At 40.3% G+C, this 16,696-nt stretch overlaps 1 protein-coding gene across 1 annotated transcript; it reads right to left on the reverse strand.

The window, feature by feature from the left end:
• Positions 1 to 2,598: 2,598 nt before the first annotated feature.
• On the reverse strand, positions 2,599 to 16,173 carry Rab32 (RAB32, member RAS oncogene family). The gene is made up of 3 exons (XM_090337996.1): positions 15,807 to 16,173; positions 4,758 to 5,035; positions 2,599 to 2,842 (listed from the first exon to the last, which is right to left on the reverse strand). The coding sequence occupies exons 1-3, from the start codon at positions 16,051 to 16,053 to the stop codon at positions 2,693 to 2,695; spliced, it is 675 nt and encodes a 224-aa protein (XP_090194122.1). The 5' UTR covers positions 16,054 to 16,173; the 3' UTR covers positions 2,599 to 2,692.
• Positions 16,174 to 16,696: the final 523 nt, after the last annotated feature.

Genomic DNA, 16,696 nt, shown 5'->3' on the forward strand with positions numbered 1-16,696 from the left:
ATATATGTATTATGTATTATATATTCCACACAAAATATATACGTAACACAGTAGTGAGGAGACAGAGACTTCTCTTTCTTTGTGTGTGTGTGTGTTATGTGGCTTGAACTCGGCCTGGGCACTGTCCCTGAGCTCTTCAGCTCAAGGCTACCGCCCTACCCTGGAGCGAAACCCCACTTCCCATTTTCTAGGGGTTAATTGGAGATAAGAGTCTCAGGTGCTTCTGTGCCCAGTCTGGCTCTGAACTCTGATCCTCAGATCTCAGTCTCCTGGGTAGCTAGGATTACAGGTGTGAGCCTCTAACTTTCTCTGTTTATTCAGGGCTGATTATTAAGGGTAAAACATACAAAAATAGTGTAAATTCCCCCATCAAAAATAAGGGAAGAGACACTCTATTCAATTTCTGAGAATAAATTTTGTGCAAAACCATTGAGTTAAATGAGCCTCTGAGGAGCTTTTGATTGGCCTGGGAGCCATCTTTCAAAAATGCAATCAAAAGAGAGACAATAGCTGTTATCTCAGTTCCTGTAACTTTGATGATCACCTCTGCCCTAGCTTTCTGTCATAAAGATTCAAGAAGGTGATTTTGATTTTAGCAACACAAAGATCCTCATCTCCCATTCTGATTGGATTTCGGATCAACAGTGGGCCACAAATGATGTCATGTCTCCCCCCTGGCTGGAAGATTAGCTGTGGATCATCTCTTGAGAATTTGTGCTAAACCTGCTTGGCATTGTGAAAAAGTGAAATTCCTTTCTGTTTTTTGATCTTTCACTGTATTTCCTGTGAGCATCCCATTTTGGTGATCCTCAGATCACAGTGCAAAGCCAGTCTAGGCAGGGAAGTCCATGAAATTCGTTTCTCCAAATAACCACAAAAAAGCCCAAAGTAGAGGTATACTGGGGCCCTGGGTTCAAATCCCAGGACTGGTGAAAAGCAAAAACAAGTCAAAGACAAACAAAACCCAAATCTCTCAATTCAATAAATCAGATTCTGTATATAATTAAATGGCTACAGAGACAAAAGGACACTTTGACTTACATATAGTTGGCATACATAGAAACATACTTGTGATTTCTGAGCAATACTTAAATGAGAGAGAGCTTCCATTTTAAGGCTTGTGACAACTTGTAGTTCTTCCCAGAACACATTTGTGAGAAAAACATACAGTTCTATGTTAGTTTTTCTTCTGTTCTTAATAAATGCATGGGTCTTTCTTACCAAAGTCACATACAATATGAATAATTTTTTCAATATTTCATTGTATATTAAATTCAGACGACAGCACAAAAGCCCTTAGAAAATCTTTGCAAGAATGCAGTTGTAATTTCCTATGAAATGACTAAGTCTCTTAAAAAGCAAAAGTGAACAGACGCAAACTTCTATGGCAGTGAAGTATGTTTCTAGAAACTCAAAACGCAGGCTTCAGGTAAAAATATTTATCATTGGCACCTATCAGTGACTGATGCCTACAGTTTTAGTTACACAGGAGCCTGAGATCTGTGGATTATAGTTCAAAGCCAGCCTGGGCAGGAAAGTCCAGAGATTTTTACCTCCAATTACCTACCAAAAAGCCAGAAGTGGCACGCAAGTGGTGAATGCCAGCCTTGAATAGAAAAAGCTAAAATATAAAACCAAAGGCTTTTAGTTCAAGCCCTTGTATTAGCACACAAACAGGAACACGAACATGAACACACACACACACACTAAAATAACAAAGTTTTGTTCTTTTCCATCGTTGGGTTAAATGACAATGCAAATATTGTGAATTTGCCTTAAATGTGTCTGGCATTATACTATAAATGTTGAAAACCTTATACAAAGCTATATATGACCTATTTTCTTTCACAATACTAAAGAAGTTCACACGTATTCATACATGTTTTAAAGAATGTCACATGTATTCATACGTGTTTTAAAGATAAAATCTCATTTTGACTATTACCACAATAGATATGAAAAGAATGGATTCAACTAGAGAGAATGGTAATGTTAATACCAATAAGAACCTTTCTCAGAAACCAACATACACACAGAAGAGAGGAGAGAAAGAAAAGACGAAGAAATACTCATTTGCACTGCTTCTATGTGATTGCAACCACAGCCAATGCACAGTGGTGTGAGTACTTTCTGTGTACACAGGAAAACCATCTTACTGCTGTGTTTTAGAGGAGTGGCCACATACCCAGTAAGTAATAAATGGTGAAATAAATGCATTTAGAGATAACAATTCTACATGAACTACCAAAGTTTTGAATGGCAAATAGAGCCGTTAACCATGAACTTCAACCTTCATGGCTAACGTAATTTCAAAACCTTTGTGGCAAGAGGAGATGGCATAAGGAAAGAAAAGCAGAGACTCAAAAATCTCAGAAACACCACAGGGAAGATTTATTACCATCCCCGGGTTTACATATAAAGCTACAACTTCAAAGTCATTTACAGAGATTCATAAAAGGATGTAAACATTAGGCTTCATATAATGGTAGAATAATGCCTAGGATTTTTCTGTAAATCACAGGCTCTAGCAGAGATACTGTTCCACGTGTTTCATCTTCAGTGTGCAGAGATTCCTGGGGACACTGGCAGATGAGATGAGATGACATGCACCTGTGGAGATTCATGGAGCCCAGTATCACACTCACAGCCAAACCCTCTGCTCTGAGGCAGGGCACGTAAGAGGCAGCGCCCATTAGCAGCACTGGGATCTGTGCTCAGCTACCAAGGTCTCCCGATCCAGTTTAATCTTGTCCAAGTCACTTTCTTCATTAGGAAAGCTTTGGTGGTTCAAAAGGATATTCTCCACTAGGAACCGGGTGGCTTCATCTATGTTTATGTTATCCTGAAATGCATAAGCAAAGAATAAATTATGCTGGGACCTGTGATTAAATGAAAGCATTAAAGGTAAAAGCACCTAGGAAGATTCGTCAGAGAGGATGGGGCTCTATTGTAAGAGCTCTAACTCCACTTTTGGCGTTTTTTTTCTAGCTAATTGGGAGATACGAATTTCAAAGATTTGTCCCACCCAGCCTGGATTCAAACTGTGAGCCTCAGATCTCAGCTTCTGAGTAGCTAAGATTATTTCCCTAAGCCATCGATGCTCAGGGAAATTTTAAACTGATTTTTCCCTCTCATGTCTGTATGAAATGATGTGTAGAAATGTGATAAATGTGACCACTCATGTAGTCCCAGATTATAAGTCCTATGAGATTTCTAATGAAATCTTAAAGTGGACTTTATCTGCAATACAGAATTAATATTCTTCTACAAACATTGATCTACATGTTATAGATATAGTTTTTTGCAATGAAGTTAGGAAGTTAAAGCAAATTAGTCAGCATACATCCAGAGGAAGCAGGGATATATCTCTGAACAACTTCTCTCTCCAAAGTCTTTTCTTTATGGATTTCTTCTTTCCTGTCCAGTTCAATACTCATGCAAACACGCAAAACTGAATTCACCTTTACTCCACCTCAACTTTGATTTATGAAACTAAGTAAGAGAGTGTATGTATGTATGTATGTATGTATGTATTTTGCCAGTACTGGGGCTTGAACTCAGGGTCTGGGTACAGTTCTTGGGCTTTCTCAAGGCTAGCACTCTACCAAACCCAGGTCTTTATGCATGCTAGGTAAGCCCTCTACCACTAGGCCAAGTTCCTGGCTCAAGGCAGAGAGTATACTTATTGATATTACTAATTTGTAGCTCAGGCATACTCATTTCAACCTCCAGACATCTAGGAGGCATTTTCATTTTTACTCCAATCACACTACCATCACTCAACATTTCAAGGCTGCCCTATGGTGTAGTCTTTTCACTTGCTTTCACCCTTTTATTCTGATCACTACAGGCATCACTGTGGGGGTAAATTGCTAGTAAAGCTAAAAGCAACTTAGTGTTAGGTGCCTAGAATGATTTAGAGGAACAATGGTATACACAGACAGACACAATACACATATAAAAGAAATCTATACAACATATGCTCTAAGGCTGAACTTGTTAAGAATAGATGAATTCACAAGTTGGTGTTTGTCATCATTTCTTAAACATATTAGCATTTTTATGTCCAATCATGATTTGCATTCTCCTCTACGAAACTTTCAGTATATATAACCCTGCAAATAGCTTGTACTTCCCATTCTCACTTTTACTTTTTAGTATTGCTCAATTATTAAACCTTATAAAAATCCATGCTAGCATTCTTTCTCAATTTAAAAAAATGTCCAGTTCCCAATGTCAGAAAAAAATTTCCATCCAACTCATAAAAGAAGCACGTCACAAATGATGACTGTTTTTCTTTTTTTAAAAATCTTTCACACAGTTAAATCTATTTCTTTCCAAGGCCTTACTGCATGTGGCATGCATGCATCTTCACCAGGGACACTTCCCTAGGCTCTTTAACTGTCTTATAAAAGTCAAACACACTTGTTCTGGACTGTATACCTTATTGCCCAGTTTTTTTCCAGTGTCATGAGAAGTATCTCAGTGAAAACTCAAACTCACAGGAAATATTATTTGACTTTTCTTTTAAGTAACACTATTATTTTAATACAAAACTTGCTCTTTCAATCACTTCCTAATTGCTCATTTTTAAGGTGCTGCTGTGGGGTTAGGGAAGCTATATCATACCTATGCCATACTTTTCTTTTGGGGGGTGGGGCTTAAAAACCTAAAACCTCTCTGAAATCCATCTAAATGTTTCACATCACTTCTAATACTAACAAAGGAAACAGATTAAACCATAAAGCAGAGTGTACCTTGGCAGAGGTTTCGAACCACCCACTGAAGCCATGGTCTTTGCAGAACTGGTCCATCTGAGGCAGAGTCTGGCCACCTTCCCTTTTCTGGTCACATTTGTTGGCTAGGAGGACAGTAGGAATAGGGTTGCCATTGGGAAGATGAACTTTGCTATCCAGGTCACTTTTCCATTTTAAGACTGCCTCGAAAGTCGAACTTCTTGATATATCAAACACAACAAAAGCACCAACAGCCTCTTTATAGTACACGCGTGTCATATTGCCGAATCGCTCCTGCCCTAGAGATAAATACAAAGAGATTAAACCCTTGTAATTCTGAGAGTCATATTTAGATGACTCCAGTGTTTTTAAAAATTATACTACAAGCCAAGTGCCGACATCTCACACCAGTAACCATAGTCACGCAGGAAGTGAGATCTGCGGATGGAGGTTCAAAGCCAGCCCAGCCAGAAACATCCCCATGAGACTCATCAGCAAGAAAATATTCAAAAAAGCTAGAACTAACACTGTGGCTCAAGTGGTAGAGTATTAAAGAGGCCCAGGGACAGTGCCTAGGCCCTGAGTTCAAGCCCCAGGACTGGCAAAAAAAATACTACAGACATCTCCTATTAACTGTAACACTCATTCGTAGCATGAAGATATCCATACAGAACCGTAACTGATGACATGAAAGTGACTAATAACATGCTGGAATGCACAGTTGAGTAGTAAATGTCATGTGAATCTATAATGTATTCACCAGACACTTCATGCAGAAACTTCAATCTGACAGTCTTGAAGCTGGCTTTTTCTCCCCCCTCTCCTTAGTCCAAGAGAAAAGAACCAGGCACTAGAGGGAGGAAAAGGGAGCTAGAAGAGGAGGAGACAAGAATAGAAGAAAAGGAAGCTCACAGGAAGAAGATAATGGCAGTGGTAAAAACTACCCAGAAAGATTAAGACTGGATGGAGAAAGAAGCACCTCGTGTTGTCAATTCATCTTTCCTTCACATCTCTAGCCCCCACCAGCCATTGACTCAATTTGCAAAACTGCTCCCCTCCTAAAGCAACAGACACATGGAAAGCTACAGTTTCTGAACAAGAAGCATTACTGCTAGTTATGTAATTGTAAGAAGGATCAGCTGCAGAGCCCTTCAGCTATCACTGTCCTTTTGAAATAACTGAATAGCCATTAAACAGTTGGGGAAATGCTGCTGCTTCAGACAGCACTGCCTTGACATCTAGATAGGATTACAAAGTATTCTCCTACCCTCTTTAACCCTGCTTATTTTTCACCAAGGAGGGATACTTATCTTCATCTAACATATGAGAAGACACATTAAAAGATGCTGACAAAAAGACCTGGAATCGAGGCCTTCTAAAACTCCAATAGTTCAGGCTGTTAACTTGCTGACTGTCTTGACAGGAAACAGGAATGACAAGGATGTCTAAGATGTATCAGTTGGATCTATGGTAAAGGTCACTTCCCTGTTGAAACACATGATGAGAAGCAAGCCTTATCTATGCTATATTGTCACGTTTATCTTCTTTTGACTTTCACATGTACAAAGCCACCTTAAATTGCAAAATTCTCCCCAAATTTTACAATAGCACTATGACATTTTATATTGCTTTGGCTTTGTTACTGCCATATGTATGTGTATACACATATGTATATGTATATATGTGTATGCACACACATATATATATGTATGTGTATATATATGTGTATATATATATATATATATATATTTGTAAGCTTCACTACCATAGTCCAAAAGTTATTTAGGATATTCTAACAGTTCAATGGCAAGGGCACTATTCATCAGAAAAGCCTACATAATATATTCATGTTGTTCAGACTTAAAATTCCATTAGTGTGCCTCTGCAAACACTTTCCATTGTTAAAAATTTTAATTAAGTATGCAAGGAGCGTAGCTACCAGAGTAATTACCCTCATTAAGACATCCTTGGGTCAAAATAGAAGGATTAATAAAAATTAGAAAGTAATAAGGAAATATTCCATGGGGTCATCCTTTGAATTTAGAAAAGACAACAGAGTGCCAAACTAGTAAAAGAAAACCATGGCTATCCATGTGTTACAATGAACTAGCAGGTATGATTGTTGCTTTTCTTTCTTTTTTTGTGAGCCATCTGAAAATCTCTAATTCTTTCTGTTAATCATATGAAGTGATATTAAAAAGATTTACTTGGATAAGCTTTGCATAAAACATAGGACAATCAGATATATCTATGAAAAATGTCCGCGAAAAGAACTTTAGAGGACACTGAGCTTAAGAAATGTCAATTAATTCTCCTCAGAGGCCATGTCGGATTAGAAACTCCTTGGCAGCCTTCATATCTGAAACTATGAACTAAAAAAACACACACGCAAAATTATGTGTTAAATAAAAAATCAACTGAATAATTAAGCAGGTGAGAATAAAAGGAACTGATGAGAAGGAAAAATATGAATCACTTACTTGGTAAAAATATTTATATCCAGAGAAAGTATAGAAAAAATACTCCTCAAGATAAAAATCTAATTAATAAATAACCAAAAAATTATAAAAGAGGGGCTGGGAGTGTGGCCTAGTGGTAAAATGCTTGCCTAGCATGCATGAAGCCCTGGGTGTGATTCCTTGGTACCACATCTACCAAAAAAGCCAGAAGTGGTGCTGTGGCTCAAGTGGTAGAATGTTAGCCTTGAGAAAGCTCAAGGACAGTGCCCAGGCCCTGAGTTCAAGCCCTAGGACTGGCAAGAGAGAGAGAGAGAGAGAAGGCTTATAAAAGATACTTTTATAAAAATGTACGCAATCCCTATGTCATGGTTAGTGCCCTGGGTTAGGTGCTAGTGGAATCTGATAGGAGAGAGCTGGGTGGTAAAAGAAGTCTCATAGGGTATGTGTATGCGTGCGTGCTTCTGTGTGTGTGTGTGTGTGCAGTGTTTAAGACTGCTGTCATAATGGAAATAGAGATTGATCAGAACCTTTTTGAACAGGTTTATTGAATAAGTTCAGATTTACAGAGGGAGAATTCTAAGTAACACCACTTTCTCTGAGCAGGGCTGGCAGCTACTGCTGACTGGGACTTACCATGATGAGATGCTGAATCATCTTGTCTCTCTTACTTTATAGATGAGAGAATAGAGTTCCAGGGAGATGAAATTACTCTAATTTTCTGGGTTGATTGTTCCACTGTGTATAATCTCTTAGCCAGATACTTGCTAGAGTAGACGTTTCTGCATGCATCCTGTGTTTCCAAAGAGAGCCTGGCAGTATTAGTAGCTAAGAGTGTATTTAAGGACAGAATATTACTACTACAAGGGCACACCCCTTCTCTAGGTCTCCCAGAACAGAAAGAAGACTCCTCAGCTACGGGGTTCTCCCACACTAGTTAAAGGAAGCGGTCCTGTGCACTCATCACCCTAATACTAGGCACAGCTTTTGTCATCTTCACCAGCACCGTGTCTTTTATCTTGATCAACATGCTTCTTCCTCTGTAGAGGAAGGTATCTTAATTATTACTTGATATTGTGGCACTCAGAACCAAGAAAAAGAACACCCCACAGACAAAGAGATTTGATTTGCCTACAACCTCATACATATGCAAATGATTAACCAAAAGGTACTTGTTGGAAAGGGTTTAAGCAGGAATTGGAGGGAGTCAACATTAATGACACTGAGAAGAGCTAGAAAAGACAAAACTAGTATGTTTCTGGAATAGGTCTTCCGACTAAGTTAAATAAAACATATATGATGACTTGCCAGGAAAAACTGAAATTAAAAATGAAAAGATTTTCTTCGGCAGGAGATATATATGGGTCGGTGGTAAAGTACCTACCTAGCAGGTATGAGACCCTAAGTTCAAATCCCAATGAAAAGAAAGAAATTGCTGGGCACTGGTGGCTCATGTGTGTAATCCTAGTTTCTCAGGAGGCTAAGATCTGAGGATTGTGGTTCAAAGCCAGCCCAGGCAGGAAAATCCTTGAGATTCTTAACTCCAAATTTACCACAAGAAAATCAGAAGTGGTACTGTGGCTCAAAGTGCTAGAGCACTAGCCTTGAATAAAAGAGCTTTGAGCCCAGGCCCTGAGTTCACAGCCCACAACAAATAAATAAATAAACAAACAGAAATTATTAAATTCTACTGTTAACAGATACACAAGTTGGAGATATTTGTTCTTGGGATTTTTATCACTGTTTCTGTTCAGTTTTTAATGTTTTTTCTCCCTCAATTTCATACTCACACCCCCCCCCCCATAAATAATCTATCTCTCTATATATATCTTTTAATGTGGGTTGAACAGTTCAAACCAAATCAGAATGCTATGATGAAATATATGTAAGTTTTCTAATTACAAATACTGACCTTTATGTACTGAGAGCTTTCATGCTACATGTGACTACTCAAGGAAAATTTTCCGCCAGGAAATATACAGTTTCTAGGTAGTAAGTGAAAAGTTTTCCATGTAAAATCCTTAAGTTGTATTATGTATTTCACGGAGAACGAGGCTTCTTCACACAAACATATGTCCAGTCACAGATTACAAGAAATCATTATGTAAATCAAAATAGTTGACTGTGGTCACATTTAAAGGTCTTCTTAAATAACCATTCTCAAGAGGAGTGGAATGTATATCCTGTTCCTTTCCTGTACATCCCCACAATAGCCTCATGAACAATATTTATGGTGACACTTCTCAGAAGTGCTTTGACGCCAGGAAGGACCCACTGGGACATGGAGTGAGACAAGATGCCAGAGCTGTGACATGAGGCTGGTTGTCTGATCAAGGTGTGTAGTGAGGAGACGAGTGTATTGTCAGTATTCAGCTAACACACAACAATCTTTTCCAACTTCAAAGTGAATCAGATCCATCCATGATGCTTAACAGATGGCAACTTTCCAGGCTCTAGGAATTCTAACTCAATAGGTATAAAGATTCCAAATTGCACTGGATTTTATTTGGGATGACTATGTGCCCAGCATCTAGGCCTTTCTAGCTGCTCTGGCAGCTACAAATAGAACTATGAAGTCTTCCCTGTTTCAAGATCACGTGACTCCCATGCTACAAACCGTAAGGTCTTGAAATTTTCCTTCTTTGAAAGAACATTTCATCTCATCTCTCAATTACTTTTTGTATGTATCAAAGATGGCTTATTTTTAATTTTTAAAGCAAGAAACACAAGTTATTTCTGAATCTTTAGCCAAGGGTCAGGGTCAGGGTCAGGGTACTCTCCCTTAGCTTTTTCACTCAAGGCTAGCACCTATCACTGGAGCCAGACCCCCACTTCCAGTTTTTGTTGGTTAATTTGGAGATGAGAGTCCCTCATATTTGTCTGCATAGATTGGCTTCCAATCTCCATTCTCACTCAGCCTCCTGTGTAACTAGGATTACAGGTTTGAACCACCAGCTCCTGGCTATGGACACATTTTAAACTAGAATAATCAGAGCAGATTACCTACAAAAAACCAATGTATTGGATTGTATATATTGATTCAATTTGTCTTAAAATATATTTGAAAATAATATGTGCCTGGAATCCTATGTGACTTACAGGTTTAAACAGTGAAGGTTTACAGTAGTGCAGGCAAACATTTACAATTATTGCCTGGCTTTTCCAAACTGTCCCTGCAACTATATGCCATAAAAATAGCTTCATTATACACAGACAAGTCTAAAGTATAGAAACAGTCTTTCAAAATGCATACCAAATGAGGGAGTTAAAATCTAAACTTGAGCTGGGCACTGGTGGCTTATGTCTATAATCTTAACTATTCAGAAGGCAGAGGTTTTAGGATTGCAATTCAAGGCCAGCTTGGGCAGAAAAGTCCCTGTGAGATTCTTACTTCCAATTAATCACTCAAAAATCAGAAATAGAGCTGTGGCTCAAAGTGGTAAAGTGCTAGTGTTGGGCAAAAGAGCTCTGGGACAGGGCCTAGACCCTGAATTTAAGTCTCGTGATAGCTTCCACCCCTTCCCGCCTCCAAACATTCAAAACTGTGGAAATTCTGTTTTTTTGTTTTTTTTCTTGTTGGTCATGAGGCTTGAACTGTGAGCCTGGGCACAGTCCCCAAGCTCTTCAGCTCAAGGCTAACACTCTACCACTTGAGATCCAGTGCTACTTCTGGTTTTCTGGTGGGTAACTGGACATAAAACTCTCATGGACTTTCTTGCCTGAGCTCACTTTAAACTGCGATCCTCCTTAGTAGTTAGGATCATAGGTATGAGCCACTGGAGTCTGGTTGGAAATTCTGTCTTTATAGGTAACAGAGGTATAACTGGAAAATCTGTATCATAAACAGGACAAGATAGTAATCATATTTCAAATGAGTTACAAGCTCTAATTGACTACAAAATTACTTGAAAACGATTTATGATACTATTTTGAGATCAGTAAACTCTACACTCCATACTGTTAAAAGCTTATTGTTTTCCTAAGAATCATGAGATTTTTGACACAGTACCACTTATGACCTCTGTTTTCTTGATAAGTTAGTATGCCACTTTTATGTTTAGACTATGGGGCAGAACCTTATAGTTCACTTCAAAAAGGTGGATTGTTCAGGCAACTCACTGGGAGTAAAGAAAGGTTTTGGAGAATTTTCTGTCAGTGTTCTACTTTCTATAGTGCTAACTCTGGTATCTTTCAGTTTAATGGGGCAATTGCAGCAGCTAAGAATGGAAACATTAAAAAGTGACAAACCACAGGCACAGCATTATCCAGGGACTTTCCATGAACAACACTATGAATATGCAGTTGTGCTAACACCACCTGTGTGGACAATTGTGAATGCATAGGAATAGACTGGAACACTCAAAGCTATCTCAGAATTCAACAACTGAGAAAGATGGCAGCATGGCAGTGAGCTTTACTTGCAGTTGAGCACCTTGATTGAGTCTGAGTAAGGCTAGAGTAGCAAGAATGAGTCAGATCTCTTGGGTAGAAAAGAGACTGCAAACAGATTTCTCAATTAGCATTTGCAGTAGGATATCAACAAGCACTAGGAAATTTACTACTGGGTTTAGGTGACACTGGATAGATATAACTAAATAGACTAATTTCTCAAAGCACTATTTCTTTATATTTATAAAATAATTGAATATTAATAATCCCAGAATTGACACTTGAAAGGTGATTAAAGCATTACATGTACTATCCCAGGTTCTTCTTTCTCTTTCATGAAAAGGTAACAGAAGGTTTATGAAAGAAGACAGAAGTAGTTCAGTATAATAACCAGCCACATATATGGTGGAACAAGGAAATCAAGATGAGAATTCCATGATAATATGGGAATTGAAATGATGAAAACCAGTTTAAATATATTTTATACAATTTGTAACATTTTTCAAACATATTTTGGGTTTGGGTAAAATATGACATGAACTTCAGAACAAATTGTTTCCAGTTTATCCTTTGGCCAAAGCAATGTTGTAAATAACTTCCTTCAATACATCAAAGCTAAAGCACTGAAGATATACAAATTCATCCCAAGATTTAACTTTGATTAGCCATTCAACCTGTCTGGAACATTTTAAAATTACTAGTGAGTAAAACACACATGACTCATTGCCATCCACATGCTATTTTATCTTGCTAAACATTTTTTAAAAGGCCTAGAGAACATCTCTTATTGCATCTTAATTTAGTGTGTCTCTGTGCAGCTGCATTCAAAATATTATTGTAAAATTCAATATATTAATATATTTCCATTATGTATTGAGCAACATTCTCAAAGCAGGTAGGAATTCAGAAGTATCAACTGGTTTACACAAAAATGTCAGTGGACTATATCCATTACTTTAAAACTATGTTGCTGTTGTTTTTTAATGTTCTGAGATAAGATTCATTAAGGCCTGTACCTGCAAGTTACTATGGTTCTTAATTAGAAAGCCAAAACTTCTTGGCTACACTTAGAGAAAACATTCTGCTATTCTTGCCTTTCATACTTGCCACCGCTTTGTAGGTTAGACACTGTTGCCATAATGTCTTTGTTGCTTTGCTCATTTCAATCTCCAGAGCACCATTAACAAAAAGAAAGTAGTGATAACATTGACCTTTAAGTTAGTTGTATCAAGTGGCTTGCTCTACTTTCTGTTTTGCAATTAAGGAATCTCTCTACCATTTTGGAGAATTTGCTATGATTTAATGTTGTTACAGCTTAAAGCAAATATGTTTAGCCACAGGGGAAATTTCTGGAGTGGCCTTCAATTGGCTTGTCTTCCTCATATGACTCCTACTTAATTCAGACAGTATGAATAAGGGAGGAGTCATTTGTGGATCACATATTCAAACCAACCATAGTTAATGCTACAGCAATCATCTGTTATTTTGTCTCTTGTTATCCTTACATCAAAATCTGAATTCGAAAAAAGGCCCCTATAATTTCTAATTACTTTGTTCATTTACTTCTGAATATGGACTTGTTGAATGACGCAAACATTTTTGTTAGGAAAACAGTAGGTAAGTCAAGCTCAGAGATACCAACAGCACATGCTTTTCCTCTCATCTGTGGAAGCCAGATCTAAAAGGTACCAGCATGTGATTAAAAATTAGATCGGACTCTAGGTATTCATACACAGTGAGACCAGAGGAGAATGTTCTTAGGAGAGGAATACCAAGATGTGATACCTAGTGCATTTATTTATTGAGATGAACTTCAGGAAATGAAAATGAGGTTTTTCCCTTTGTTGCTGTTTTTCTTTTTGTTTTGTTCATTTATCTGTCTTTGGGAGGGTAAGGGGGAGCACAGAAATGGAGGGACAAAGGGTAAACACATATAGCAGTGGGACTCATCAGACACTATGTTGAAAATGAACAATACAACTTGTGGGTGGGGATGGGAGAGAAAAACTAGGAGAGAGCAACACTGTCTAAGAAGCAACACATTCTTTACTTGACTTAGGTAAACTGTAACCCCTCTGGACATCACCTTTATAATAACTATCTATCTATTTATATATGTTTTAAAGAGAAAAGATCAAAAATCCCTTTTGGAGATCTGCTGTGTTGTTGCTTGTTTGCTTGTCAAAGCTTGTTTAGGACTGAGGCACAAGAATAGGTAGGTGCCATCTTGGTAGGTGACCACCACATTATAATAAAGATGGGAACAGTCTCCTTCCTGCCTAGAGAGGTCTGCTGAAGAAGGGTAAAACTGGATATGGTAGTATATGACTAGTACTGCAAAGACTGAGACAAAAGGATCCCAAGTTTTAGGCCACCCCGGCCTATATTCTGTCTCAAAGAACACAAAAGAAGGCTTAAAAGAGAAGAGGTGGCACACAAGGGGAAAACTCCCACTGGTCTTCTGTTTCCACAAGTCTTCAAATAGAATCACTTTACTTTGAAGTTCATAACACATGCACCATGGAAAAAGCTAGCTTTTATGGTCATTTACCTCCCAGGACTCAATCAAACACAGTACACATATGTCAATTTATATAAAGAACAAGGCAAAGTAAGCTACTGTGTCAGCAGGAATTTAAGATCATCTTTGTTGGGATATTGCACTGGATGGATGATGACTGTCACATGGTCAAGTAACCTTTAGAATCAACCACTTGGGTCAGAAGCAGGAAAATGTTTACTAGAGTTCTGGGCAACAGCAGGGAGTAGTTCAAAAGAAGCCTCCAGCCTTAAAAGATGACTTTTCAAATGTACTTTTGGTTTGAGGTAACCAAGTAAAATTTAAAAAAAGAAAAACAAGCTGAGTGAAGACTGATGACCTTTTATCTCAGAGGAAGTGCTGTGTCTATTCTTGCATTCTCTTATCTGAGGAGGGGAAAGTGCTCTTAAGTAAAGGCTTATAAAGTCTGTCATTCTTCCTTATTACTTTCTCATCTGTTGGAAGAAAGGCTGTAAATGAAGAAAATGCAGACAGGCTTCCCTGAGTGACCCTCCTTCCCCCTCACCAGCTGGCTACAAGATGTCTATCTGTCAAATTTGATGATCAGGTGTCATCAACCACGGGGCTGGAGCTTTGGAATCCCTGTGATGAGAGAACAGTGCAACTTACAGGAATGAGACCATCTCCATAATTAAACTTGCTTACAGTTCTTTTTGAAACCCCATTGGTCTATGTCTTTTTTTTTTTTTCAAACGCTCCCATCCTACCCAGCAGTCCAGCCAAAGCACGTGTGCTCCTAAATAACACTAAGCATAGTGCTTAGGCCCTCATTCTAGAGGGATACCTGAAAGCCAGACCCAGGGAAGCCTTCTCACACTCATGGGATGGGAACCAGGGAGTTGGAGTACAGGCCTGGGAGTTGGTTTCACTAGATCACTCGGAACATAAAGTTTCAAATAAACTTTCCCAGTCTTTCCCCCTAGATGACCCGCCTCCCTATAAAGGCCTGCAGTGGGAGGAGTGGAGTTTCCCTCAGAAGGCTAGGCTCAGGTCCAAGCCTTTCTTCCCCATAGCCCCAACTCTTCCTGGTACTTTCTAAACTTGTTACGATTCAGAGTTAAAACTTCTAGAATAGTTTCGGGTGGTTTCTGTCCTTGGCTGGAAAGAGAAAGAAAGCTGTCACAAAAGCCAGGCACAAATCAAGGCAGGCCTTGAACAACAGAGAAAACAAGTGTTGAACAGGAAGCCAGTGTTGCTTTGGGTCCTGCCTCTAACTAGAAGCGCAACTTTGTATCAGTCCCTCAGAACTTCAGGGACAAGTGAGAGACACCAGCCCCCTTCAAAGCAGCCTTCCTGCGTCCTCAGTCTCTCCACCGCTGATTGCAACCCCAACTTCCACGTTGTTTACAGTTTCGTCACCACGCAGGGTTATAAAACTTTTGCAATGACTCTCTTGGGCTTCCGGGAACCCATTAGGATAGAGCCTGGGTGCAGCAACATTTACCGCAGTAAAGAGGAGCAGGGGTGGGGGTGGGACTTAGCAGGGCGCCTGTGCCACCACCAGGTCTCTCTTTGCACTGCCCTGTTGCTTGTTCTGTCCCCACCTGAGTCCCCTGGGAGTGGGCCCACTGCATGTCCCCAGTGTCCTGACTCTCCAGCCAAGGGTCAGGCCTGTGTGTGTGTGTGTGTGTGTGTGTGTGTGTGTGTGGAGGGGGGGGTGCTTACCTGCGATATCCCACAGCTGTAACCGCACCAGGGTCCTGCTGTCCCAGTTGAGGACCTTGAGCGCAAAGTCCACGCCGATCGTGGCTCGGTAGTGCTGGGAGAAGAGCTGGTGGACATAGCGCTTGATGATGCTGGTTTTGCCCACGCCGAGCTCACCGATGACCAGAACCTTGAAGAGGTGCTCGTGGGTCTCCGGGGCCGCGCTGGCGGCCGCCCCGGGCTCCTGGGCTCCCCCGCCGCCGGCCATGGGCGCTGGGTCCCTGCACGCGCGCCGCCACCGCCACCCAGGAGACGTCCCAGACTGGTCCAGGACGCACCCGCCCGCACGCGGGTCACAGGACCCGGAATGTGGGGCCCGGGGGCGGGCCGGGGGCGGGCCGGGGGCGGACATGGGGAGGCCCCGGGGACGCCTCTGTGGTCAGCCAACTTCCTCTCCCAGCACTCCCCCCCCCCCCAGTCCTGTCCAGGGCCGCCCTCTGCCGGGCTGCAGCGGAGTCTCGCGGCGGGACCCTCACTCGTCCCAGGCCCCAGGCAACCCGCAAGAGTCCCAGCCTGCAGATGAATCCCAGTCCTCCAACTGCAGACAGACTGCAGTACCGGGACCTTAGAAGTCCCCTCCAAAAGTGACAGGGACCCCAGGGGGCGCGGAACTTCACGAAGGCTGTCCTGCAGCCGGTCTAGCTTTGCTGTTTTTTGGGGGGAGAATCCTTCATGCTGTGTTCCATAAAGGTTGTAGGGTTTCCATCCGCCCCCCCAACAGTAGGCAAGATTTACCTTTCCTCCACATCTTTGCCAACAATTATTATCTCGTATCTGTTTGATAACAGGCAAACCTAACAGGTGTGAGGTGACAGGCACTGGGATTTCGGATTACTAATAAGTCTGGCTAT

Source organism: Megascapheus bottae, chromosome 8, assembly GCF_031878675.1.
Source record: "Megascapheus bottae isolate mThoBot1 chromosome 8, mThoBot2.hap1, whole genome shotgun sequence".
Taxonomy (NCBI): Eukaryota; Metazoa; Chordata; class Mammalia; order Rodentia; family Geomyidae; genus Megascapheus; species Megascapheus bottae.

Bases quoted from the DNA above. Each gene is read 5' to 3' on its own strand.
- Rab32 (XM_090337996.1), bottom strand. From the start codon at position 16,053: ATGGCCGGCGGCGGGGGAGCCCAGGAGCCCGGGGCGGCCGCCAGCGCG. The intron at 5,036-15,806 runs GTAAGCACCCCC...ATTTATCTCTAG, and splicing joins ACAGCTGTGGGATATCGCAG to GGCAGGAGCGATTCGGCAAT. The intron at 2,843-4,757 runs GTACACTCTGCT...TATGCATTTCAG, and splicing joins GGTTCGAAACCTCTGCCAAG to GATAACATAAACATAGATGA.